General features: G+C 38.2%; 1 protein-coding gene across 7 annotated transcripts in view; it reads left to right on the top strand.

Moving 5' to 3' along the window:
• Positions 1-26,077, top strand: part of GAPVD1 (GTPase activating protein and VPS9 domains 1) — a 60,887-nt gene that overhangs the window by 10,932 nt on the left and 23,878 nt on the right. For 4 of the 7 annotated variants that reach the window (XM_055399262.2, XM_055399261.2, XM_055399258.2 and 1 more), the window contains exons 2-11: positions 10,469-10,686; positions 11,955-12,798; positions 14,484-14,570; positions 15,518-15,652; positions 15,802-15,991; positions 18,475-18,635; positions 19,090-19,219; positions 20,878-21,003; positions 23,029-23,202; positions 25,012-25,152. In XM_055399262.2, coding sequence (XP_055255237.2) covers positions 10,502-10,686; positions 11,955-12,798; positions 14,484-14,570; positions 15,518-15,652; positions 15,802-15,991; positions 18,475-18,635; positions 19,090-19,219; positions 20,878-21,003; positions 23,029-23,202; positions 25,012-25,152 — 2,173 coding nt within the window. In that variant the 5' untranslated portion in view covers positions 10,469-10,501. The remainder of the gene's footprint in view (positions 1-10,468; positions 10,687-11,954; positions 12,799-14,483; positions 14,571-15,517; positions 15,653-15,801; positions 15,992-18,474; positions 18,636-19,089; positions 19,220-20,877; positions 21,004-23,028; positions 23,203-25,011; positions 25,153-26,077) is intronic. The other 3 variants (XM_055399264.2, XM_055399260.2, XM_055399259.2) reach the window with 1 other exon arrangement.

The following is a 26,077-nucleotide window of genomic DNA, read 5'->3' as shown; positions in this document are numbered from 1 at the left end:
AAAAATATTTTTAAAGAAGCTTTATGTTATTACCATAATGAGAGGCTACTATCTCTTGCCCTAAATAGAAACCAAGTTAAATATAATAAAAACAGTAGTGTTATAAAACTTAGCTTGCTGCTGTTTGCAGAAGGTGCCGAGTTTGAGATCTGCTGTCCTTTAATTGAAAGGAGAGATTAGCAGGCTTCCCTGGTAGCTCAGCTGGTAGAGAATCTGCCTGCAATGCAGGAGACCTGGGTTCAACCCCTGGGTTGGGAAGATCCCCTGGAGGAGGGCATGGCAACCCTCTCCAGTATTCTTGCCTGGAGAATCCCCACGGACAGGAGTCTGACAGGCTACAGTCCATGGGGTCATAAAGAGTCAGACACCACTGAGCGACTAAGCACAGCACAGCAAGCGTTAGGGAAATGTTGAAGACAAACTGGTGCCTTGCTTAGATCTTCTCCATGATGTGAATAGGAGAACTGAAAGAGACTTTAAGATGGAGTAACTTTCCCACTCAGTGTCATAAGGGAGGAAGGACGTACCCTATTTGTTAGAGGCAGTTCCCCCAGCGCTTAAGTAGGAAGAAATTTGGGTGCTGGGCCTCAAAGGAGAAATTTGAGTTCACTTAAAGATAAGGAGGATAGATAGGCTTTGTGTGTGTACGTGCGTGCGTGCGTGTGTGCATGTGGATGCTCAGTTGTGTCTGACTCTTTGCGACCCTGTGGACTATAGCCTGCCAGGCTCTTCTGTCCATGGGATTTTTTCAGGCAGGAAAACTGGAGCAGGTTACCATTTCCTCCCATCAGGGGATCTTCCTGATTCAACAGATTGAACCCATGTCTGCTGTGTCTCCTGCAGTATGGAGGAGAGTTCAGGAATGAGACTACTCAGATGATGAGACTCTTCGTAGTCTGAAGGGTTGACTGGAGGAAGATGATAACCTTGAATTTTCCTCACTTTTCCCAATAAAGGGCCATTTTGATTTTCTGTTCCCACATTGGAAGAAGGCAGAAAATACACTCAGAGCATAGATCACTTTGACAATATTGATTACTCTCTGAGGTCACCTGCCCACAGGAAATCCCAATTAGCTTCTAGAGAAAGAGAACGAGGTGACCAAGATGTTCTGGTGCAACTTAGGGAAGAATTGATGCTTTTGAACTGTGGTGTTGGAGAAGACTCTTGAGAGTCACTTGGACTGCAAGGAGATCCAATGAGTCCATCCTAAAGGAGATTAGTCCTGGGTGTTCATTGGAGGGACTGATGTTGAAGCTGAAACTCCAATGGCCACCTGATGCTGGGAAAGATTGAGGGCAGGAGGGGAAGGGGGCGACAGAGGATGAGATGGTTGGATGGCATCACCAACTCAATGGACATGGGTTTGGGTGGACTCTGGGTGTTGGTGATGGACAGGGAGGCCCAGCGTGCTGCAGTTCATGGGGTCGCAAAGAGTCGTATACGACTGAGTGACTGAACGGTATCTGGATTAGTCCCTAGTAACTTCTTGTAAACTTTCATGTACCGTTTCTTTAGTAGGATTCAGGATTTGGTCCTGAAGTCCAGCTAAACTTGACGTTATCAGACAGAGTGAAACTTTCAAAGAGGGGAGTTGTCCAGCTACTGACTGACATATTAATAGTTGTTGGAAGAGTGCGGAGAGTAGAAGAAGCGACCTTGACGGTGAATTAAAGCACTCATTTTTGGGAGGCAAATGGCATGGTGGTTAAAATCTGCGTAAGCCAGGTACACCTGGATTCTAGTCTTAGCTTTGCTAGTTACTTGGGCAGAATATTTAATTTCCTCATCAGTAAAAGGTGGGTACGAATACCTTTTAGGAATGTTAGACAGATTAAATGAGAATTTCCATATAAAGTACCTGGTTGGTCCCTAGTAATGACAGTCCTGAAATGCCCAGTGGTTATTATTGTTTTTGTTTCCTAGGCACGCATATACTTTACTACCACCAGTCAAAATTCTCCTCTTCAAGCTCAACCACTACTACTTATAATAGCTTTTAAAAAATTTTGCTATTAAGTGGAAATTAATATGAAAAATGACTTTTCCTAAACAATTCTGGCTGGGAAATTTATTTGCCTTGCTTCTTTTGACCAGGAATTAGTGCAAAATATTAATGCAGCTGTGGAAATTTTGCGTTAGGTTTCTGTGTTTTGTTTCCGATCCCAGTGAACTGAAAGAAAAACTACTCTTAGTGTGATAGTTTAAACAGTGCAGTATGTTACCAGATGTTAGTGGGTTCTGGGACATCAGGTGATGATAAATTACAGTGTTCATGTGCAGTTCTCAAATTCGTATATTTTTTCTTACTGAGAGAAGTTGCTAAATTGTATGCTTAGATTTAGAATTATGTTATTTATGCAACAAAAAATTAAAACAGACTATACTTTTTAGAACAGTTTAATTTACAGGAAACCCTGGATGATAGTACAGGGAGTTGCCATACACCCAGCATCAGGTTCCTGTTGATATGGCACATTGCTACAATTAGTGAACCGGTATTGATAATTATTATTAATTAAGTTCATACTTTATTCAGATTTCTTTAGTTTTCCCCCGATATCCTTTTTCTGTTCCAGGATCTCTCACGATATGTTACATTTAGTTGTTATCTCTGTAATTTTTGATTGGATCATCTTAATTAACCACATTATTTGTTTGCAAAACATGCTTTATTCTCAAAATTCAAAGCCATACCTATGTGTGGCGTATTATGTTACTAAAAATACTCTTTGATTGAAGATAGTTGGCCTTTAATTTCACTTTTGATAAGCCTTTATGAGTGTAGATTTCATCCTGTTAGCAAGTAGTCTGTCTTACCTTTTTAGTTATGTCTGATATTTCACACTTACTTACATGGAAAGGTTCATTTTGGTTGCCTCTGTCATGTGAAGGACATGGAGTATGTCTCATTGTGTCCTAGCCAAATGATAAAAATTACTCTGCCTCTTTTTTGTGGAGGAATTAAGATCCCACAAGCTGTGCCACATGGCTTGTGGGATTTTACCTCGTTGACCAGGGATTGAACCTAGGCCCTTGGCAGTGAAAGTACAGAGTCCTAACCACTGGACCACCAGGAAATTCCCTACTACCCTTCCTCATAATTGATAAGAATAGTGATATCCTACATCATAGATTATTTATACTTCACAGTCTTCTCATGTGAACTGTACTATTTAGCATATGAAGTAGGTAAGAGGTAAGAGCATTATCCCAGTTTTGAAGTTGGGGAAGCAGGAACTTTGGTGAAATCACTAGCCACAGATCACGTTGCCAGTAGAAGTCAGAGCCCAGTCTTAAATCCCTCAGATCTTCTTACTGTAGTTGTTTGTTTTTTTAGTATCTTTTCCATTGTCTTGTATGAAATAGTTTCTATAAAAAATGATAACGGAGTGAGTGTTTTTCTGTTACTGACTTACAGAGTTGATCTTGAGTTTATTAAATTCCTGAAGCCTGGCGTGCTGCCGTCTGTGGGATCTCAAAGAGCCGAGTGACTAAATAACAACAGAAAGATGATTAGATAAACTCTCGCTGTTACTTATGTTTAAAACTCTTAGCTGCATATCATTAACTTGGGATGCTTTTGATTAGAAATTTTCATCAGTGAAATCATGAGACATGATTCTCGTTCCATAAAACATTAGAAATGATTTCTTCCGACTTTTGAGTCCTTGAATCACAGGAGTTTGTTCAAGCATAGTTGCTGACATGTGTAATACGTGTTTCCTCCTTGGAACTTTGAATGCATTTTCTAATTCATGCATTTCACTTTATCTGGTTGTGCTTCCTGTCCATGCTCTGTGTTAGAGTAGGTATGCTTGCTTATCAAGAGTTGACAGGCTTTTTCTGTAAAAGGCCAGATAGTGAATGTTTTAGGCTCTGTGGGCATATGGACTCTGGTGGACTCTGGCAACTATTTAGCTCTGCTGTTGTAGCCTGAGAACAGCCATAGATAGTATATAAACAAATGGGCATGGCTGTGTTCTGGTAAAACTTTATTTGTACAAGTAGGCAACTGGTTGAATTTGACCCACAGGCTGTAGTTTGGCAGCTTTGCTTCTACACAATTGTAGGAATGATACAAAAACCCAGTGTGCTTCACTTCTTCCAACTAAAATCTGGGGTCTCAGTGATAAGTCTTCCTAACATGAGTTGAAAAGGTTAAAATCTGACTTAACATGCATAGGTATAATTGATTTTATTTTTGTAGAAAATGTGGTTAAGTGGAACTGAGGTTAATATAGATTTTCAAAGTTCAAGTATTGACCCCTCCAAAAAGAAATTATCTAACTTTGAAAATGCTTGCAGCTTTCAGGGAAAAAAATTCAGTTTGTTACTGTGAGATATACCTAAAGTTAATTTAAAAATTCTTTGATTTTTACTTACGTTCTTTTTTTCAGAGCAACTTGTGATAATGCAGTTAGCAAAACTACGTGAAAACTTGTGTTTGGCTGTGGTATTGGGGGCTGGGCATACATAGGTCTAAGAGATCATTCTCATCCTTTGAGGGGACCCTTCATTCTCGCTGGAAGAACAGTAGACATTAAAGATGAGAATAAAAAGTAACAGTTCCAATTTAATGGTATGGATAAGCACTGCTTTAGGAGTTCAAAGTTGGAATTTATCACTGGGGCAAACTATGGTTGGGAAGGAAGATTTCACTGAGCTAGGCCTTGAAAATTTAAAGGAGCAAATAGGATGAAGGTCAATTGAAAATAAAAATGAAGAAGCATGAGAGGGTTTGTATAGAGAAATAATGTGAGATTAGGACCGGAGGGGAGGGTTAAAGGAAAACTGGCCCTTAAACATTAGGTTAACAAGTTTGGAAATTATCCCCTATGAAGTAAGGAATGTTAATTTTGAACGTGTAGTATTTTTAATGTTTTCAGTACAATGTGCTTATTGCCGTTAACATTTATTGATTCTTTTCATAGTATTTACCTCTCCTCTTTTCCTGTCCATCAGAGACTACATACCTGTTCTTCCTGTGTTATTTCTACCTCTGCTTATGAGGTTTCTAACATGAATATGTTACTGAAATGCCTCTTTTTCATTCATATATTCATTCAGCAGATGTGTACTGATGTGCATGATGTGATGGATTCTATTCTAGTCAGTGTGACCAGAACTGGAAACAAACTGGGTATAAATCCCTCCTCTTAGGGAGTGTATATTTTCTTGGGGAGATGCTAAATACATAAGATAGATAATTGAAATGTGTAGTAACCAGTGCTAACAAGTCAGTCCTAAGGGAAATCAGTCCTGAATATTCATTGGAAGGACTGATGCTGAAACTGAAGCTCCAGTCCTTTGGCCACCTGATGCAAAGAACTGACTCATTGGAAAAGACCCTGATGCTGGGAAAGATTGAAGGCAGGAGGAGTAGGGGACAACAGAGGTTGAGATGGTTGGATGGCATCACCGATTCAATAGACGTGAGTGTGAGCAAGCTCCAGGAGTAGGTGATGGACAGGGAAGCCTGGTGTGCTACAGTCCATGGGGTTCGCAAAGAGTTGGGCACGACTGAGTGACTGAACTGAACAAGAAAAATGAAAGCAGGGAGACATAAAATGAGCATGTGACAGAGTGAGGGTTGGAATTTTAGGTAGGGTGGACAAGAAAGACTTCACTGAATAAGATGACTCTAAGACCCAAAGGAAGTAAGAGACCCGGGTGGTAAGCAGGTGCGAAGATGCTGGGGTGGAAGTATGCCTGGCAGGTTTGAGAATCTGGCTGAAATAGAATGAATGTGGGGGTTGGTAAGAGAGTGATCTAATGTCCTTCTTTGTGTGTCTTGATGAAATTATCAACAGTGTCTGCTTTTCATTTCATTTTCAGTGGTGTCCCAGTTTGGCTGGTAAGTTATATGGTCTGGTAATAGGAGGTGAAGTCAGAGAGCTAAAGGGGGATAAAGGCAGACCATGGAGAGCCAAGAAAAAAAGCTTTTGGAGGATTTTGAGCACAATGATGTGATTTGACTTAGGCTTTCACAGGCTTTCACTTAGGCTCACTGTGGCCACTGTGTTGAGAATAGGCTGAGAGCAAAGACTGAAGCAGGGAGCCTGTGGAAAATCTCTTCTGATGCTTCAGTTTTCTCAGTGAAGTAGGAGGCAAGGGGCTGAGAATAAGGAGAGGGGAAGAGGTTGGAGATCTGAGGAGAGAGGATGGGATAGATTCGTTGCCTGGGGGATTGGGGAGTGGTGGAGGGACTTGGGGGAGTAAGAGTGTGTGTGCCATGCATCAGTGAGGGCCCGTGTAGGGTTTGTGATCATGAGTTTGCAGCGATACTTGTGTGTGTCAGTTTTCTCATTCACAGGTATAAACTAGGAGTTGGGAGAGCATTAGATTTAACTGGGATTGAGGGTTAGTCAAGTGAGGGGGCAAATTGAGGGCTTCCCAGGCAGCACTAGTGATAAAGAACCTGCCTGCCGGTGCAGGTAGATGTACTATAGATGTAGGTTCGATCCCTGGGTCGGGAAGATCCCCTGGAGGAGGACAACCCACTCCAGTATTTTTGCCTGGAGAATCCTATGGACAGAGGATAGGGTCCATAGGGTCACAAAGAGTCGGACACGACTAAAGCAACTTAGCATGCATGCACAGAGCAAGTTGAGAGTGCATTTGCACGTGATCATAATGATTGACTATGGGGTTTATGCTAGTTGGGTAAGGAGGGAAGCAGAGACAGGAGGAGGCCGAAGGTTAGTTTAAAAAAATATAAAAATAATTAAAAATATATATATATAATAGGCTTAATGGCTTGAAATTCTTGGTGGGGTCATATGATCATTGGAGTTTGAGAGTTGTAGGGGAAGGAGTGAGACTGCGGTATATGATAGTAAGGGTGGGGAGTAGGTCAGATAGTCTGATGAACTTGAAAGAAAAGGCTTAGCAAATGTACCTAGTGTTCTGAGTTTATTTAAAATATGTTCACAAAAATGTCTTTGAAGAGAAGGTGAGTTCTTGTTCAGATATTTGAAGCATTACCTTCACGTTATTTTTTATTTTTAAATATTTATTTATTTGACCATGCCGGCTCACAGTTGCGGCCGTGTTAATTTTTTTTAAGTGAGGGTTTACTTGAAGGTTTTGGCTTCTAAATTGAATAGATTGGTTCATATTTTGCTATGTTGTTGGAAACATTTTATGCATCCTATCTTGAACAGAATTTTGGTTCTAATTGGACTATGAGCTCCTTGAGATTAGGGGACCTGGCTAGATTCCAACGATAGTTGATAAGATATTTTGTTAAGTTGTATTACAGCAGCAGGAAAAGTACAGTTTGAGAATTGCCAAAATATTTTCTTGTATCATTTTATTATGAAAATCTTCTAACATAAAGGAACTGTTGAAGAGTAGTACAGTGATCACCATATACCCACCAGCCAGATTAAACAGTGCTTATATTTTGCAGTGTTTTACAAATCTTTTAAATTTTTTTTTTTGACCGTGTACAATTGAGTTCCAGATATTCTGACACTTCACTTCTACATAGCTGAGTGTGCATCTCTGAAAAATACAGTGTTCTCCTGTGTAACCAGAGGATTTTTCTGAGCCATTCTTGGAGAGATCAGGGAAATAGTAAAATGTACTGGCTCTGTTGCCTCTCACCCACTTGGCCTCATGCAAGTTACTTAACGTCACTGAGCCTTAATTCCCTTTGCTGCAAAGTTCCTATCTGAGAGGGATGTTGTTTCATCAAGTATGTAAAGTTCCTAGAACCACACCAGGCACAATTTTCAGTTTATAACGTGTTTTCTCACATAATACTCAACTCTGGTGTATACCACCACAGCCAACCCTTGTCACCAGAGTTGGAAACATCTGCCTCGCCATCTCCATGCATAAGTGTCAGCCAGCTAGTATTTTCTGCCTCCAGTATCTGTCACGTCTGTCCGATTCTTTCCACTGCTACTGCAGTATTTCTTGCCTATCAACAAGTTCGTAGTGTTTTTCATCTAGTTCCATCCCTATCTCCTCATCTTTCTCCTTACTGCCAGCGTTTATGTTCTCAAATATAAATTTAATCCTGTTAATCATTTAAACTCTTTCCCCATCTCCTACAGTCCAGTTTCTTAACACTGGCTTCTGTGTGCAGTTTGTCTCTGTAGCCTTATCTCATTATACATCGAGTCCTCTGCCTCCAGCCTCACTCTTAACACACGCAAACACACATGCCCCCAAGCTGTAGGAAGTCATGTGTAGTTCTCTGAATATCACACACCTCTGTGCTTTTGCTTGATTGGTTCCGTGTATCTGGAAGTCTACCCCTTCCCAAGATCCTCTTTTTGTCTGGCAAATTCTTATCCCACCCCTGCCTCCCTGCCCAAATACTTGTCTTTTAAGACCAGGCTCGGGTACCTGACTTCTCAGTCACTCCTGCTCTTTTGTCCCTACTCTACACTGTACAGCCTTCAGCATGTTATCCATATTTGGGGGCAGCCACTAACTTAGAAAGTCCTTCAGGACTAGGTTTTATCTTTTTTTTTTTGTATCCCTAGTACCGAATGTGTTGCTCATGCCAGGCACAAAATACATGTAGGTATCGTGTCCACGTTTTATGAAGAAAAAAGGTCTGAAGTTTAGAGAATATGCATTATGTACCCAAAGTAACAGAACTATTAATGAAATACAGAGATATTTAAGAGCCCATTTCAGGTTTATTTTCATTAACTATAATGCTTCTCATAATTACAACCATTTGTTCAATGATTCTGTTCTTAGTCTGTGGATTTAGAGCCCCCTAGAGGATGTTAGAATTCCCTCATGGAAGTTTACAAAGTCATGTGTGTTTTCTTTAGACTGAATTAATAAGATTATATATGTTTGGCACGAGTTTTTTTGAATGTACGTGGATGCTTTTGTGACTTAATAGCGAATCATCTTGGTGAAGTAGACATATTTAAAATCTTTGAGAGGAAAGCAGTCTGAGACTCTTAATATAGGAGACTTGAAATAGTTTGCTAGGTAATTGATAAAGTACAAGAAAGTGTTTTTTTGAAAGCAGTTAAATTCAGGTTAGATGGTAATATCAGAAACTTCCTAGATATCAGTAGTTCATTAAAATAAAGGTTAAAAATTTCTGAAATCAAACTTATTTTTAAAAATTGTTGAATCCGTTTCATTATTTAAATTTAAAAGTGGCTTTAAATATATTTCCATTGATTCTCATAATGTTTAATTCTTGGTATTTTTTTAAGTCTTAGCACAAAAATATTTATTTCATATATATAAACATATTTTCATTGGATCTGTAGACATATTGAGAGTTCTGTGGGCTAGGTTCCTCTTTGCAAATCTAAATTCACTGCAAATTATATTTTATCAATTCCAAATAAATCCATTATGAATCTGATTGGTTGGGACAGCATTAAAAAAAATTTTTTTTATATATTTCTTTTCTTTAAATTTGTTTTTATTTGGAGGGGGAAAGCTCCCCCCCCAACTTTTTGAAGTATAATTGACATATAGCATTGTGTAAGTTTAAGTTGTATAATAACGATTTGGTATACATATATTGCAAAAGTTTGCCACAGTGAAGTTAGTTAATGCATCCTTCACCTCATGAAATTACCATTTTAAATGTTATTATGATGAGATCATTTAAAGCTTTACTCTCATAGCAGCTTTTAAGTATACAATCTTAATGTTTAATTCTTTAAAAAAAATTTTATCCAGGTATAGATTCAACATTGATTTAAATATAAATTCAGCATATTCAAGTGTAAATTCAACATTGATTTACAGTGTTGTGAAGTAACTCAGATATAAGTATACTTTCCCATTATGGTTGACACAGGATGTTGGATATAGGTCCCTGTGCTATACAGCAGGACCTTGTTTATTCATCCTGTATGTAATAGTTTGCACCTGCTGATCCCAAACTCCCAGTCCTTCCTTTCCCCACCGCTAATGTTTAATTCTTAATGAGAAGCATTTTTCTAACTTAATGACTGCTGTCTGGACACAACATTGTATTCTGCTATCTGGGCCACAAATGCTTCTCTTGCTGATATAAAACATTTGTGGTCTGGCAGACATTCTAGCTTCAAGGGTAAAGCTTAAATAATAATGCTCTAAAATATGTGTGCTATTTTTATCAGTTTGTTTAGCTACTAGATGAACAAGAATTGTGTGATTTCATTCATTCCTGTGGCAAATACTTCTTTACCTCCTGGCGTGAGCCAAGCCCTTTCCTTAGCCCTGAAATTACAGCTGTAAGGCGACAAAGCAGACAAGCCTTGGTCTTGGCAGTCCTTGCATTTCAGTGGGGAAATCCCACTCTAAGCATCTTGAACATGCATGTAATATAATGCTGAGTTGGGGCAAATGCTTAATAAAAGGTCAGAAGAGGGAATAAGAAGTGATTTTCTCTGTTTTAGAATGAGTTGTTTTAAAAGACCTTTCTCAATAGACATTTGAGCAGAGAGACCTGAAAATAAATTTTTTTTTTCTTTTTTACTCTTAGTGATCAGCCTTTGTACCTTCTCCGCATTTGAAGATGGTGAAGCTAGATATTCATACTCTGGCCCATCACCTCAAGCAGGAACGTTTATACGTGAACTCTGAGAAACAGCTCATTCAGAGGCTTAATGCAGATGTACTTAAGACAGCCGAAAAGTTGTATCGTACAGCATGGATTGCTAAGCAACAGAGAATTAATTTGGATCGGCTTATCATCACCAGGTAAAGAAAAGGTTTTGAGTTCAGAAATTTTATAAACCGCTATAATTCTGCTTATGGCAGTTACATAACTGCTAACTGCAAATAAACAAATATATTTCTAGCAAAGTACATTGTTTAAGATAACGTAAATCAGCATCCCAATGGTGAGTCTTTGCTTATTTTGTTTATTAATTAACGTATTGACCTAAGCACTGTTGTAGAGAATTACAACTTCAGCATTAATATTTTATACCACAGTGTTTAATTTTGCACATTGGCATTATATAACATTTTATTGTTATAGAGAGTAAGTTATCTTGTTTCCTACTTTTCTCCTAATATTATTTAAAATATACATGTCCATGTTTTGCTATTGTATATCTACTTTGCAGTTTTAGAAACCTCATTTTTCACTGTGTTAATACTTCCTTATTCTGTTGTTCCAAGAAGCAATTTTTTTTTTTGGCTGCACCACAGGGCATATGGGATCTTAGTTCCCCAACCAGGGATTACACTCATGCCCCCTGCAGTGGAAGTGTGGATTCTTAACCACTGGACCACTAGGGAAGTCCCTCAAGAAGTGATTTTTAAATTTAGAAATAGTGATGCTGTGGTATACTGTCTAGAAAAGAAGATAGACATAGAAGAGTACATACTGTATGATTCCATAAATATGAAATTCAAAAAGATGCAGAACTAATCTTCAGTCCTAAAGGAAATCAACCCTGAATATTCATTGGAAGGACTGATTCTGAAGCTGAAGCTCCAATACTTTGGCTACCTGATGCAAAGAGCTGACTCATTGGAAAAGCCCCTGGTGCTGGAAAAGATAGAAGGCAGGAGGAGAAGGGGACAACAAAGGATGAGACAGTTGGATGGCATCACTGACTCAGTGGACATGAGTTTGAGCAAATTCAGGGAGATGGTGAAGGACAGGGAAGCCTGACATGCTGTAGTCCATGGGGTTCACAAAGAGTTGGACATGACTGAACGACTGAACAGCAACAACAATCTTCAATGATAGAAATCAGAATAATGGTTATTTCTCAATATTTTTCATGGAACCGGATTTAATATGAGAAACCTGTCCTCCTTTGTACTTTTTGGTTTTGACTTTCTTTAAATATTCAGGTGCTGGTGGTCTAAAAGATTTTAGCAATTCCTAGTGATCTCATTGCGGGGACTGTAACCAACTCACATTTCCGTGCTTCAGTATAGTATCTATGTTATATTATTATTGTTGTTAATGTTATTGTTTTGCTTGTTTGCTCATTTTTTTTTTTTTTTAGTGCTGAAGCTTCCCCTGCTGAATGTTGCCAACATGCTAAGATTTTGGAAGACACACAGTTTGTCGATGGGTATAAGCAACTGGGATTTCAGGAGACTGCTTATGGAGAATTCTTGAGTCGACTAAGGGAAAATCCTCGTCTTATTGCCTCCTCCTTGGTTGCTGGAGAGAAACTTAATCAGGAGAACACACAGAGTGTCATTTACACAGTTTTTACCTCTCTCTATGGCAACTGCATTATGCAAGAAGATGAAAGCTACCTCCTTCAGGTGTTGAGATACTTGATTGAATTTGAACTTAAAGAAAGTGACAACCCCAGACGACTTTTGAGGAGAGGAACCTGTGCCTTCAGCATCTTATTTAAGCTTTTTTCTGAAGGACTGTTTTCTGCCAAACTTTTCCTCACAGCTACTTTACATGAGCCGATCATGCAACTGCTTGTTGAAGACGAAGATCATCTGGAGACAGACCCAAACAAGCTGATCGAGAGGTTCTCCCCAGCTCAACAGGAAAAACTCTTTGGAGAGAAAGGTTCAGACAGGTTCAGGCAGAAGGTTCAAGAGATGGTGGATTCCAATGAGGCCAAACTTGTTGCCTTGGTGAACAAATTTATTGGTTATCTCAAACAGAACACTTATTGCTTCCCACATAGTCTGAGGTGGATTGTGTCACAGATGTACAAAACTCTCTCCTGTGTAGACAGACTGGAAGTTGGGGAGGTCAGGGCCATGTGCACTGACCTCCTGTTGGCCTGCTTCATTTGTCCTGCAGTTGTCAATCCAGAACAGTATGGAATAATCTCTGATGCTCCCATTAATGAGGTGGCGAGATTTAATCTGATGCAGGTATGCTTTTGCTGGGCATTCAGTTTAAGATCTGTTGATTGGGCATTGGGGTGGGAACAGAAAGTATGATGACATTGTTCGTGTATTCTTACCGTTCTTTTCCCCAAAAGTGTCCCAAATATTTGCTTCTTAAGTTTTGTGTTTGTTTTTAAATGGAGTCCTCACACACTTTAAATATTCAGATGATTCCATTTTCTAGAACAAGCCCACCATCCCTTTCCCATGATTTCACAATCCAGAAAGATTAAAAACTGAGAGGGTCTTTTATACTTTCTTTGGTAGCAAAACCTATCCTGAACTAACAAGAGGCTATTTATAGTCCATGTTGTGTTAATGAGTATTTGTGTTTTGCTGCGGGAATGTTAATGTATCTGATTATAGGATGCCACCCTAAATACTGGACATGTTACATGTATATGTAACCAGCCTTTCTAAAATCTCCAGATTTTGAAATCTGAGACTCTTCTGGACCTAAACGTTTTCAGAAGAGGAATTTTGGATCTATGTTAGCACTTTTTTTCCCCCCTAATCATCTGAACTACTGAAATCATGTTTTTATTTCTTAAGGGATTCTTTTAATTATATGTTATTCCCAAAAATACTGTGAAGAAGATAGAATTTATTTGGGATAGCATATATCTTTGGATGATTTTTTTTTTAATGATAAGCTTTTTTTTTCACGATTAGTTCTGTCATGTTGGGGTGTTTAGAAATTACATAGACATCCCTGAAATAAAATTAGAATTTCTTTGTCATCTCTGAAACACTAAATTTATTCTTACGAGAACATCATTGTAGTTTTATTTTTGTCATTCCAGTAGAGATAGAATCACATGCTTTCAAAATGAGTAAAAAGGGGGATTGTCCCAGATTTGAAGATGATGCTATATGATAATAACTTTCAGCAAAATATCTTTAGAGAGTAGATTAACAGTTCACTTTTGGCAGTAAGGATCTGGCTATGAGAGTTAATACTTTCAAAACAGCTTATGTTCTGTAGGGATTATTTGCTTTCAAGTCTAGAAAAATTTTTTTACCTTGAGTACTTTTTGAACTATAGAAAAAAGTACTTAATAATAACTTGAGATTGTTAGCTTTTACAAATGAAGTTTTTATAGGTATGGTAAGTACAGTAGCAGAAACAAAGGTCATGTACCTTTATTTCCTATTGTCGATATAATATGCATTAAAGACAAAGCAAAATTTTCTACTTATTCATTATAGCTCAGTCTAAATGTAGTAAAATATAGTGGGTTTCCCTGGTGGCTCAGTTGTAAAGAATCTGCCTGCCACTCTAGGAGACATGCTGGGAAGCAGCTGGGTGCGCGCACCACAACTGCTAAGTCTTGCCCTCTAGAGCCTGTGCTCTACCTCCAGAGAAGCCAGCGCACTGCCGCTCAGGAGCAGCCTCTGCTCACGGCAACTGGAGAAAAAGCCTGTGCCACAATGAAGACCCAGTCTAGCCAAAAATAAATAAATACAATTTTAAAAAACAGACATCCCTAAAATATAGTAAAAGCTGACCAGAGTCAAGATGCATATTTTATTTGGGATCCCATTTTGTAAACTTGCTTAGGTGGTGTGAATATTCTTACGAAACAGATTTTTAGAGTAGAATGGAGATGCTTTCATAGTGGGGACTGTCTCTCCAGCCTGCGTCTTCCCACCTCTGTTCTGGGTTGCAGGTTGGCCGTCTTTTGCAACAATTAGCCATGACTGGCTCTGAAGAGGGAGATCCCCGGACAAAGAGCAGCCTTGGAAAATTTGACAAAGTAAGAGTGGATCCTATGTCATGTGAAGGACTCTGTATGGAAAGTTCTGCTAAAATACTAGTGAATCTAACTGTTTTCTTTATTAAATCTTACCTCTCAGTGATGTGTAAGTTAAATATTCTTTTTAATTGTGCTTGGTTTGGCTGTAGAGGATACTATGTTGGATCAGTAGCATTTAAAGGAAGATGTCATCAAAGATTACTAATGCTCACTTGCTGAAATGTTGAGGCAATGCCATTGTAATGAGAGCCAAAGAGCTGTTAAGATTATTTGTTAAAGTTTGATTTTTAAAAATTGTTACAAAATTAAGTCTATGAATATATGAATCAGCAATGATTGTATAATTCTAAGTGGATTTCATAAGTTAACATGGCATTGTTCAGTTGGTTTAACTAAATAAAAATTTATCATATTTTTAGTAGGTTGTACATTTAACCTAGATTAAAATTCAAAAGTTATGTAGTGAAGTTTCCCTTCCACTTCTGATCTCTAACCTTCATTTCCTCCTCTAAAGGTTCTTTATATTATCAATCTTCTGTGCGTCCTTCAAGAAATCTATATGTATATTCCTAATATATTTTTAGGAATATGTTTTCCTAATTACAAGGGGTAGGACAGTGTGCACTGTTTGCCTCATGTTTATTTCACATACCAGACTATGTTGTTGATTATATCAATTTATAGAGTTTAATTTTTTTCAAATATTGGGTTTAATATAATTTTCAAGAAGAAAAGCTTTCTACGTGCTTGTTTGTCTTAATCAGAAATTTTGTTCCCTTTTTTATTTTTTTAAATTTATTTATTTTAATTGGAAGCTAATTACAATATTGTATTGGTTTTGCCGTACACTGACATGAATCTGCCACAGGTGTACATGTGTTCCCCATCTGTTCCCTTACTTTAAAGGGAGAGTGTTTCACAGTGATTTTTTTCTCCTGTTTGAACAGAGCTGTGTTGCTGCTTTCCTTGATGTTGTGATTGGAGGCCGTGCAGTGGAGACCCCACCAATGTCCTCCGTTAATCTCCTGGAAGGGTTGAGCAGAACTGTGGTTTATATAACCTACAGTCAGCTTATTACTCTGGTAATGGTTTATTCTATAATAGAATTTTTTTTTTCTCAAAAGTAATTTATCTAAACATGTGCAGACCTATAGATGAGTACATTCTGTGAGAAATATATACTGTTTGAAAAATTGATCTCATAAGCTAATGTCCTTTTTACTTTTGACAGGTGAATTTTATGAAGAGTGTGATGTCTGGAGATCAACTGAGAGAAGATAGAATGGCTCTTGACAACTTACTGGCAAATCTACCCCAGGTGAAGCCGGGAAAAAGCAGCAGTCTGGAAATGACCCCGTACAATACTCCTCAGCTGTCTCCAGCAACCACTCCAGCAAATAAAAAGAATCGATTGCCTATAGGTAAAGAGAATTTCTCATATCGAGACTTTCCTTTAATGTTTCTTTATTAGGCTAGGCTATTGCTTAGAGATTGGGAGTATAGTTTTCAATAATTTGGAGAAGTTCTCTTCATTTTTACTGCGAGTAATTCAGGTTTTAACATTAAAAAAATATTGCACCAGATTAGTTAAAGTTCATCAGTAGGCTTTAGCTTTATCTAGACATACTTTTCATAATTGATTGGAATCATGCCTCTTACAGTGTACTTATGTTTCAGTGTCTTGGACAATTTTGAAAATGTGATTTGCTCTAAGTAATCATTATTTGAATTATGTAGCCCTGTTCTTTCCACAAAGTTCTAAATAATATAATAAGATAATATTATTTTAGAAGTTTTCTATTGGTAAAGTTGAAAATATATAGTTATTGTTTTCATTATTATTAATAGTCGATCTTTTATGACTGAGTTAAAATCTTTGTTATTTTATGAAATAAGGTAAAACTTTCATTTTATTTTGTCAAGTTTATTAAGAATTGGGCTTCCCAGATGGCTCAGTGGTAAAGAATCCACCTGCAATTCAGGAGACACAGGAGACATAGATTCGATCCCTGGGTCAGGAAGATCCCCTGGAGTAGGAAATGGTCACCCATTCCAGTATCCTTGCCTGGAAAGTTCCATAGACAGAGGAGCCTGGCAGGCCACAGTCCACAGGGTCACAAAGAATCAGACATGACTGAGCACACACGCAGTATTATCAGTAGGAATGTGGCATCATATTCTTCAAGTCTTTGGCTTTCATCACCCCAAAATGTCAACTTTCAGAACTAGAGAAAGAATAAAGTAAACCTTGACATTCACTGTTATAGTCTGTTTGTGTTTGTTTTTTTCTAGCATGAAGATGCGAATGATGTTTGGTAAACCAGAGGTTTTTTTCCTCCATGGTTCGCTCGTGTGCGTTAGTTCTTTGATTTCTTGTCATCCAGAGGGGTCATTATATATCCAGAGGGGTCATTATGTAAAAGGAAAAGCATCATGGAAAGTAAACTTCAAATGTTTGCCCGTTGTGATTTTGTACAGTTGTGTGACCTGATCGTTGAACTTATTTCCTATTGTAAGAGATATGTCCTTTATTCAGAGGGTTGATTTTCTTTCTGTTTAATGCCTTCGCAACCCAGGACAACAGTTAACAGCAATCACTGCCTGGGATTCCTCAGCCACCAGTCTTACTGCTCATATTACTCTAGTAACCCCATTTGGTGGGTAATAGGCTGTTCCTCTTCTTACGTAACTTTTATTTAAGAAATAGTTTATGAAATTGTGCTCCATGTGCATGTTGCTTTTGCTTTATGTAAATTGCTACATGAATTTTGATTACTTGCATTTTTACAAATTGTAAAGTTTATTCCGTAAGATTCATGTAGTTGTTCATAAAGCTGAATTTAATCTTACAATTCAAGAGAAGACAGAGTCAGCGAAGAAAGGTGTGAGTTTGAAACCTGTTTTAGACTTTTGGAAGTTGGTGTGTACTTTTGAGTTTTTGAAAGTACGAGTGATTGATGAACTGATCTACAGTGTTGTGGAGAGAAGATGATTGTTTATATTTCTGTCTTCAAGTAGGTCAGCTTTCACTCAAACTGAAGGTGAAAGGCTTTTGTTATTATTGAGTGTTTTGGCTTTGTGTTTTTGATTATTTTGTACAGAAAGAGTATCTATTTAGTATTCTGGTTGTATCGAATTGTAATGGCGTCTGAAAGAAAACTGAAACTTATCACAGAGGACTGAAACTCATAGAGAAATTATTTAAATCTTTCAGTTTCCAAAGTTCTTATAAGATATATAGGATGGAATACTTTCTAAAGCTATTACTTATAGACAGGGGAAAAATAATTTGATCCTTCATTAGTTTAGACTGTTCCCATAAAGCAGAAAGGAAATGTGTATTCAAACAGAGAACTCTTCTGTATCTTTGAAAAGAGGTTAATACAGTTCAGAAAAAACAATGTTTTGATTCTGTTTTATTAAGTTGCCTAATTAATGAGTATAACTTTGTGTGGCTATCAGATTTCCATATGAAATTTTCTAATGCTTGTGAGTATAGTTATGAGTTTGGGAGACCTGTAGCAGTTAAGTCATTATGTTGTAGAAGTAGTTGAAGACATCTTGAAAAGATAAAAGAATAAAGTAATGCTTTTCTTGTCACCCCCACGTCTTAAAGTGATTGAGGCGTGTTTGCTGTTCTGCAGGTGTAATCTGTTTGTCACTCCCTGTCAGGTGAACATGGATCATTGTTTCTGTGGATCAGTTTTGAAGGAGAGTTTGTGTCAGTCACTAGGAGAGTACCTGGGAATATATATATATATTTTTCTTATTCACATTCTCACCAGTCTTTTTTTGTGCATGCGCAAGTGTTCTACATTAATAGCAAATATATTTTTGTATTAATGTGCCATTTTCTTCATTTTGTTTTTTCTGTAAATTATTATACTTGAAATTTTTTTGTTAGCAACTCGGAGCAGAAGCCGCACTAATGTGCTAATGGACTTGCATATGGACCATGAAGGATCAGCTCAAGAAACCATCCAGGAGGTGCAGCCAGAAGAGGTGTTGGTCATTTCCTTAGGAACAGGTCCCCAGCTTACTCCAGGGATGATGTCAGAAAATGAGGTATGATTGTATTGTTACACATACTTACAGCTATTGACCTTAAGAAATTTAGATTTTTTTTTTTTGATTATGCTCTATAGAATGAGGGATTTTGGTTCTCTAGCCTGAGATTGAACCTATTCCCGCTGCAATGGAAGCTGGGAGTCTTAACCTCTGAGCCATCAGGGGCAGACCACTGACCCTGAAGCCTCAGATTCCTGCAGTCCTGAACTGCCCATTGACATCTGATTGCCTGTTCCGTCACTGACACCAGTAGGGTCATGGAAAGGCATAGGTTCAGTTCTTTTCATTGATATACTTTCATCCCAGGGGGCACTTAGACCCTGTAAATGGGTTTTTAGTTTAAAAATGATCATTTAATGTTAAGAAGAAATTAAATATGCATTTGCCATGGTTTGTTTTTCTTATTAGCAATCTTTCCGTTGTGATAAACTCAAGGCATTTTATTTTTCAGGTCCTCAACATGCAGCTTTCGGATGGAGGACAAGGAGACGTCCCTGTTGATGAAAACAAACTCCACGGTAAACCTGATAAAACCTTGCGCTTCTCCCTGTGCAGTGATAATCTGGAAGGAATATCTGAAGGTGAAGGGTTACTTCATTCAAGGAGTTGTGTGATTCAAGTAATATTTTGTTTTGTGTTCTTTAAAGGAGCCTTATAAATTATAATTATGCCATCTGTGCCTCTCACCGAGGAGAGTAATGAAGTTTTCCTCAAATGATCTTGAACAGTTGGCTGTAAAGATTATTTCTTCGAATAAAATTAAGATGGCAAGAGACCTTTGGTCATATAAAGTGGAGAAGATGTACGTCTTTATTGAAACTTGAATAATACCAAGTTTTATTTCACTAGTGTTAAAATATACCAAAGCTTATAGAGCTCCTTTAGAGGGATTAATGCATGTCTGAATGGAAAAAATGGACTCATTTCAGGACGTTGTGTATACTTTTAACCTTTTAATGAAGCGGAAAGATACAATGGAAATAGGATAGGAATTAAAAAGGAAATAAAAAGGCAAGATTGTAAAGTGAGAATATGTCACTCCATGTGCAATGACAAGCTTTATTAATGGAAAAGTTTCAAGTTCATTAACATTTTAGGATAACATAAACAGTAATAACTTTTCCTTTTTCCCCCCTCATTTTTAAAAATGTAAGTAATGTACATTCATTCTAGAAAATGAAAGGAAAAAATTGAACCATCTGTAACCTTCAGTTCAGTTCAGTTCAGTAGCTCAGTCATGTCTGACTCTTTGCGACCCCATGAATCACAGCACGCCAAGCCTCCCTGTCCATCACCAGCTCCCGGAGTTCACTCAAACTCATGTCCATCGAGTTGGTGATGCCATCCATCTGTCTCATTCTCTGTTGTCCCCGTCTCTTCCTGCCCCCAATCCCTCCCAGCATCAGAGTCTTTTCCAGTGAGTCAACTCGTCGCATAAGGTGGCCAAAGTATTGGAGTTTCAGCTTTAACATCAGTCCTTCCAATGAACACCTAGGATTGATCTCCTCTAGAATGGACTGGCTGGATCTCCTTGCAGTCCAAGGGACTCTCAAGAGTCTTCTCCAGCACCACAGTTCAAAAGCATCAATTCTTCGGCGATCAGCTTTCTTCACAGTCCAACTCTTATATCCATACCTGACCACGGGAAAAACCATAGTCTTGACTAGACGGACCTTGGTTGGCAAAGTAATGTCTCTGCTTTTTAATATGCTATCTAGGTTGGTCATAACTTTCCTTCCAAGGTGTAAGCGTCTTTTAATTTCATGGCTGCAATCAGCATACCATTCTATTAATAACAGTTAACATTTTGGTTTATTTACAGCAAAATTAGGCTTATGCTGTTTTGCAACTTTTTTGGTTTAACAGTGTAACAGTAACATTTCCCTTTGTAATTGAGCATTCTTAAATAACATGGTTTTTAATGGCTGCTTTCTTTAACTTCACATGGGCATTTCTCATATTTAAACTTTCTTCTATGATTACAGAAGTAGATTGTTACCACTTTTTAGACATTATAAGAAGTCCTGCAACAAGCAACCTTAGATGGAGTTTTGATTAGTTCCTTAGGATAAATTTCTAAAAAGCAGAATTTCTGGCTAAAGGGTGTGTGTATTTTTAGGGTGTAGCAGCATTAAAAGCACTTTAATCAGTCTTTTATTCTCTTATCAAGGCATGAAGCATTACATGGTGGCTCATGATTGTCTTGTAAAGTTCACTCACAGTATCAACGTCTCTCTAGGTCCTTCAAATCGTTCTAATTCAGTGTCCTCACTAGACCTGGAAGGGGAATCTGTGTCAGAGCTTGGAGCAGGACCTTCTGGGAGTAATGGAGTTGAAGCTCTACAGCTATTAGAGCATGAGCAAGGTAAAGTAAAGTACAATTCAGTTGCTCAAGTAGCAAAGAATTTACCTGGTCACAGAATAAGCAATCTGTTTCCCGGTGAGTTGGCTGTGTTCAGTTGATTATAAAATGACCATTAAACTGGCATTTATTCATAGTTCTTACAGTTCTTAAAAATGTACTTAGTTGGGAATTCCCTGGCAGCCCAGCGGTTAGGACTTGGCACTTTCACTGTGATTGCCCGCTTCAAACCCTGGTCGGGGAACTCAGATCCTGTAAGCTGCGTTGTGGAGCCAAAAAAAAAAAACTGTTTAGTTGCTAAGTGGATTATTTAGGCTTAAATTACATAGAAGAATTTAAACGAATTGCTTGAATTGTGTAATATTTGATATTTCAGTTCTGTAGTATTACAGTTTTAAGGGGTACTAAGATAAATTCTGGGCTTCCCTGGTGTCGGGAAGATCCCCTGGAGAAGGAAACGGTAACCCACTCCAGTATTCTTGCCTGGAGAATGCCATGGACGGACGGAGAATCCCATGGACGGAGAAGCCTGGTAGGCTACAGTCCACGGGGTCGCATAGAGTCAGACACGACTGAGCGACGTAACGGAACAGAACGGAAAGATAAATTCTAAGGGCTCAAGGAACTTAGAATAGGGAGAAAATGGTACACAAATGATTAAAATTATCATAAAAGTGCATTGGCAGTTCTGGGTAAGAAATACATGTGGTTCAAAGTGTAGGGAAAAGCTTATAGGGACAAAATAGTAGCCTTAAAGCCTGGCTGGCATTGGCATTGGCATTGGCTGAAACTAGAGATACTCTAGGTAAAGCAATATTAATAGTATAAGCAAGTCAGGGAGCTGGGAAACCATAGTAGTTTCTCAGGAACTGTCAAGTAGGGTGATAGTGTGAGATTATGATGAAAAGCAGATGGATCCCTGTTGTCATTATAGGAAAAGTTCTTCAGAGTTTTTCATCTAAAGATCACTGGATTTTATGGGAATGTTTATTGCCCTCAACTGGATTTGAGTCAGTGACTTCAGTGGGTGTAAAAATCACCTGGGGAGTTAGGAAAGAAGAAAAAAAAGAAAAGGCAATTCCCATGTCTCATTTCTAGAAATCCTGGGTTAATCCCTTTTTAGAAAGGAAAAGAGGGTTGCCAGTCAGGTTACATGTGGGTTGAATAAAAGTAATGCTGAGTTTTACTGAATCAGTTTGTCACTATATTATTTAGGATTAAATTTTCTGCAAAAAGCAGAAACCTAAAATAATAATAGCTTAAGGTGGAAGTTGAAAGAATATCACTTCTTTAACAAACCTTTTAGGTGATTCTGGTATTCTGTTTTAAAAGTATTTATTTATTTGGCTGTGCCAGAGCTTGCTTGAGGCACGAAGGACCCTTAGTTGCAGCTTGTGAACTCTTAGTTACAGCTTGTGGGATGCAGTTCCCTGACCAGATTTCGAATCTGGGCCCTCACACATCTTGGATCACTGGTAGTCAAAGTAGGGAGCTCTGCTAATTTTAGCAGGGCATCTGGTCAGTGGCGAGCTGGCTAGTCTAGGATGACCTTTGCTTTGTTCCGTGTGGTTCCTCCTCCCCTAAAAAGCTGGTTTCAGCTTGTCCTCGGGGCAGAAGCAAGAATGAGAGAGAGCAGATGTTTGTAAGATTTCTTGAGGCCTAACCTCGCAACTGGCACACTTCCTCTTTATCCTTTCGAACAAAGCAAGTTACTAGGCCTATCCAAATTCGAAGAAGGGGGCGTATATCCCAATTCCTGAACAGTGTCACACTACAGAGGACAGGGAGACAGTTGATGATATCAATTGCCCCAATTAACTGACCAGAAGGGGGAGGACATATGTTGAGCTTGGTTCAGAGAGGGAAAGAGTACATCCATGAGGGAATAATTCTGTTTTGGTACTGTGTGCTGAATTTTTGTGTTCAAATATATAACTTGGAGTTCAAAGACATAAAGTTCTTTAAAGTCGATTTGTAAAATGGTAGCTATGCTGTGATTTTTAAAGTGCTTAATTTTGCTTTTGCTAGCTACCACGCAGGATAATCTTGATGATAAGCTCCGGAAGTTTGAAATCCGTGACATGATGGGACTGACGGATGACAGGGATATATCAGAAACAGTGAGTGAGACGTGGAGTACGGATGTCTTGGGAAGTGATTTTGACCCTAACATTGATGAAGATCGCTTGCAAGAAATCGCAGGTAACTGCTGGTGAATGTCTCTGGAAGATTGCTGTTCAGTTATTCGTATCCACCCACCCTTCATGGGAGGGAGCTTCTGTGCTCTAACAAACATGGTGTGTATGTTAACAATAACTGGAAAACTGAGATAATTGTATGTGACCTGGCATTTGTGTATTTTTTTTTCTCTTTGTTGAAATACAGATAGTATTTTCTCTGTCTGCATTTAGGGGTTCTTCCCCATACAAAAAAGAAGAACCAATCTTTTGAATTATCTTCTTATCAATTCTTGTTTGCAGAGCCTAGGATATGTTCTTAGTCTAAGATTAGCATATTCTTCTTTTGAAGCTAAACACTTTGCCTTAAAATGAAAATTCTTGTAGGTTATAGCCGTAAAGCCTTTCAGAGTAATATGATATTGAGATTCTCTAAAACCTGAATTCACTTCTGGAAGGTTTAATTCAGCTCCAAAGAAGGAACGGTTTTCTCTTTTTCTAGTATCAGGTTTATTGAGATACAGTTTCCATATGTTAAAAGTTACCCTTTTAAGGATAGTGTTCTGTCCCTTCTGAAAGAGTCACACAGTCTTGTAATCACCATCTTTGTTTTCTTTTTAAATCACGGGCCATTTCAAACAAATGCAGGAGGGAACAGTGCACTGAGCACCATTACCCCTCACCCAAATGCAGCAATTACGCATACACACCTGGCCAGTTTTGTTCCATCTCTTCTCCCACCTTTTCATCCCCTCTCCTGATTATGTGGTTATGTTTAGGCATGTTCCAGGCATTATTTTATTTGTAATTATTTCACGACATATCTTTCTTTTGTTTAAAAGTTTTTGAATTTTATGTCGGGGTATAGTTGATTTACAGTGTCGTGTTAGCTGTGATTCAGTTACACGTACACCTCTGTCTGCTCTTTTCTAAGTTCTTTCCCCATGTAGATCATTGCAGAGCATTGCACAGAGTTCCCCGTGCTATGTGACCATATACTCCACATATGGTCGTGTGCTTATGCCAGTCTCAAACTCTTAATTCATCCACCCCACCCCCCATCCTTTCCCCTTGGTAACTGTGGCGTAGCTTTGAAAGGTAACTTTTGCCAGTAACCTTTTCCCAAAAGTTCTTCATTTACTGAAATAGAATTTTATTAGGTTTAATCAGAAGTAGTGGAGCATTCTGAACTTGACTATTTTTAACACAGGTGTGCAACAGTGTTTAATCTTTCTGTTTGTATTTTTAAGAAGTATAAGTAGATTTCTCAATTGGTTTTGCATTATTTTGTTCCAGATGTCAAAGTGATATTTTTCCTGTAGGTGAGCTATATTTGGGCAATAAGCAGAATTTGCAGTTGAATGAATGCTCCAAAGGAGATGTGTATTTTCCTGCAAATATACTTTATTGCTCTGAATATGTGGCTAATGTGCCAGAAAAAAACATTTGGCCAGTATGACTTTCTGTGGTTAAATGTCTCTGAGTGTTTTTAATCCCTGAAGGACTATAATTATTAGAGAAGTGCTGAGGACATACAAAATTTGCTGAAAAACAAGAGTGAAAACGCATTTAAATGACTTGACCTAATGAACTGTGTTTTCTCAATGGAGACCAAGGTGAAGAGTAGGAAACTGATGAAAAGGAATTTGTGTTACTGTGACCCAAGTGGGAAGTTTGTGTTTTTAGTGGTTTTATTGATTGAAATTACTCTCACCTTGGCTTTTTTCTTGTGAGGAGAGAGACTTTGTTAGCTTAGTGTTTGCCCTTTTTCAGTTTGTCACTGCTCTTTCCCTGAGGATCTTTGTTAACCCTTTGCTCCCCATTGGTTATACAGGTGCAGCAGCAGAGAACATGTTAGGCAGTTTACTGTGCCTGCCAGGTTCAGGGTCAGTGCTTCTTGACCCCTGCACTGGTTCTACCATATCAGAGACAACAAGCGAAGCTTGGAGTGTAGAGGTATTGCCAAGTGACTCAGGTTAGTATGCTGTCATTGTTTGCTTTTTGATTTGCACAGTTTTAAATGTAAGGCATCCTAATTTCTATGTTATGTATACCTTTTGTCAGATATACGTTTGACAAGTATGAGGCAATAACATTGCTAAAAACTTCAAATGGTAAATTAGGATGTTTTGTGTCCATCAAAAAAAAATGTAGTGTTGGATGGCAGAGGCTAAGATAACAGGTGCTTTCTGACTTGGTTAAGTTATCTTGAAAGCAGTTGTTAGTAACTTATTGGGATTCTATGTGGGACATTGAGTTCAGTATCTCCCACTAACTTACTGCAAGAGAAGAATAGCAGCACAGCTTGAACCTTGAGTGGTTGCATACCTGGTAATAAGCATGTTTAGATTTGGAGAATTTAACCCAAAGATACCGAATGTATTTTTGAAATGCATTGAAATTGAGACTCTGGAATCCCAGGAATTATTTTGTGCAGGGTTATTATAAATGTGGTGGCAGTTTAGTTGCTCAGTTGTATCCAACTCTTGCGGCCCCATGGACTGTGGCCTGCCAGGTGTATTTTGTACTTTCTCTTATGTATTGCATGTCTGCTTTTTTTCTGCTTATGAATTTAAATCCTTGTCTTCAACTAAATATCAACTACCAGGATGCAAATATAAGCAACTGGGTATCTGAATTACATTCTGTTTCATCTGCTTGGCTCAAAAATATGAAGTGATTTTAATGTGTTTTTAACCTTACCACATTCAGACATGCTAACCTGTCCATAAGGAGACGGTAGGTTTCTCTCACTGCCGAGCATCCATAGGAGTTATTCTTTAAAAAGTGGTTGATTTAATGGCAAGCTAGCCTGTATTCTTTAGTTTACTTTTAACCAGAAGAAAGAATACTCTGAGATTAGTGATCTGGAAGCAGAGTTTTCATCTGTGCACAGTGAA

The sequence above is a fragment of the Moschus berezovskii genome, chromosome 11 (genome assembly GCF_049115385.1).
Source record: "Moschus berezovskii isolate FMDL1 chromosome 11, NW_MosBer_1.0, whole genome shotgun sequence".
Classification (NCBI taxonomy): Eukaryota; Metazoa; Chordata; class Mammalia; order Artiodactyla; family Moschidae; genus Moschus; species Moschus berezovskii.
This window is presented reverse-complemented; position numbering and strand designations above follow the sequence as displayed.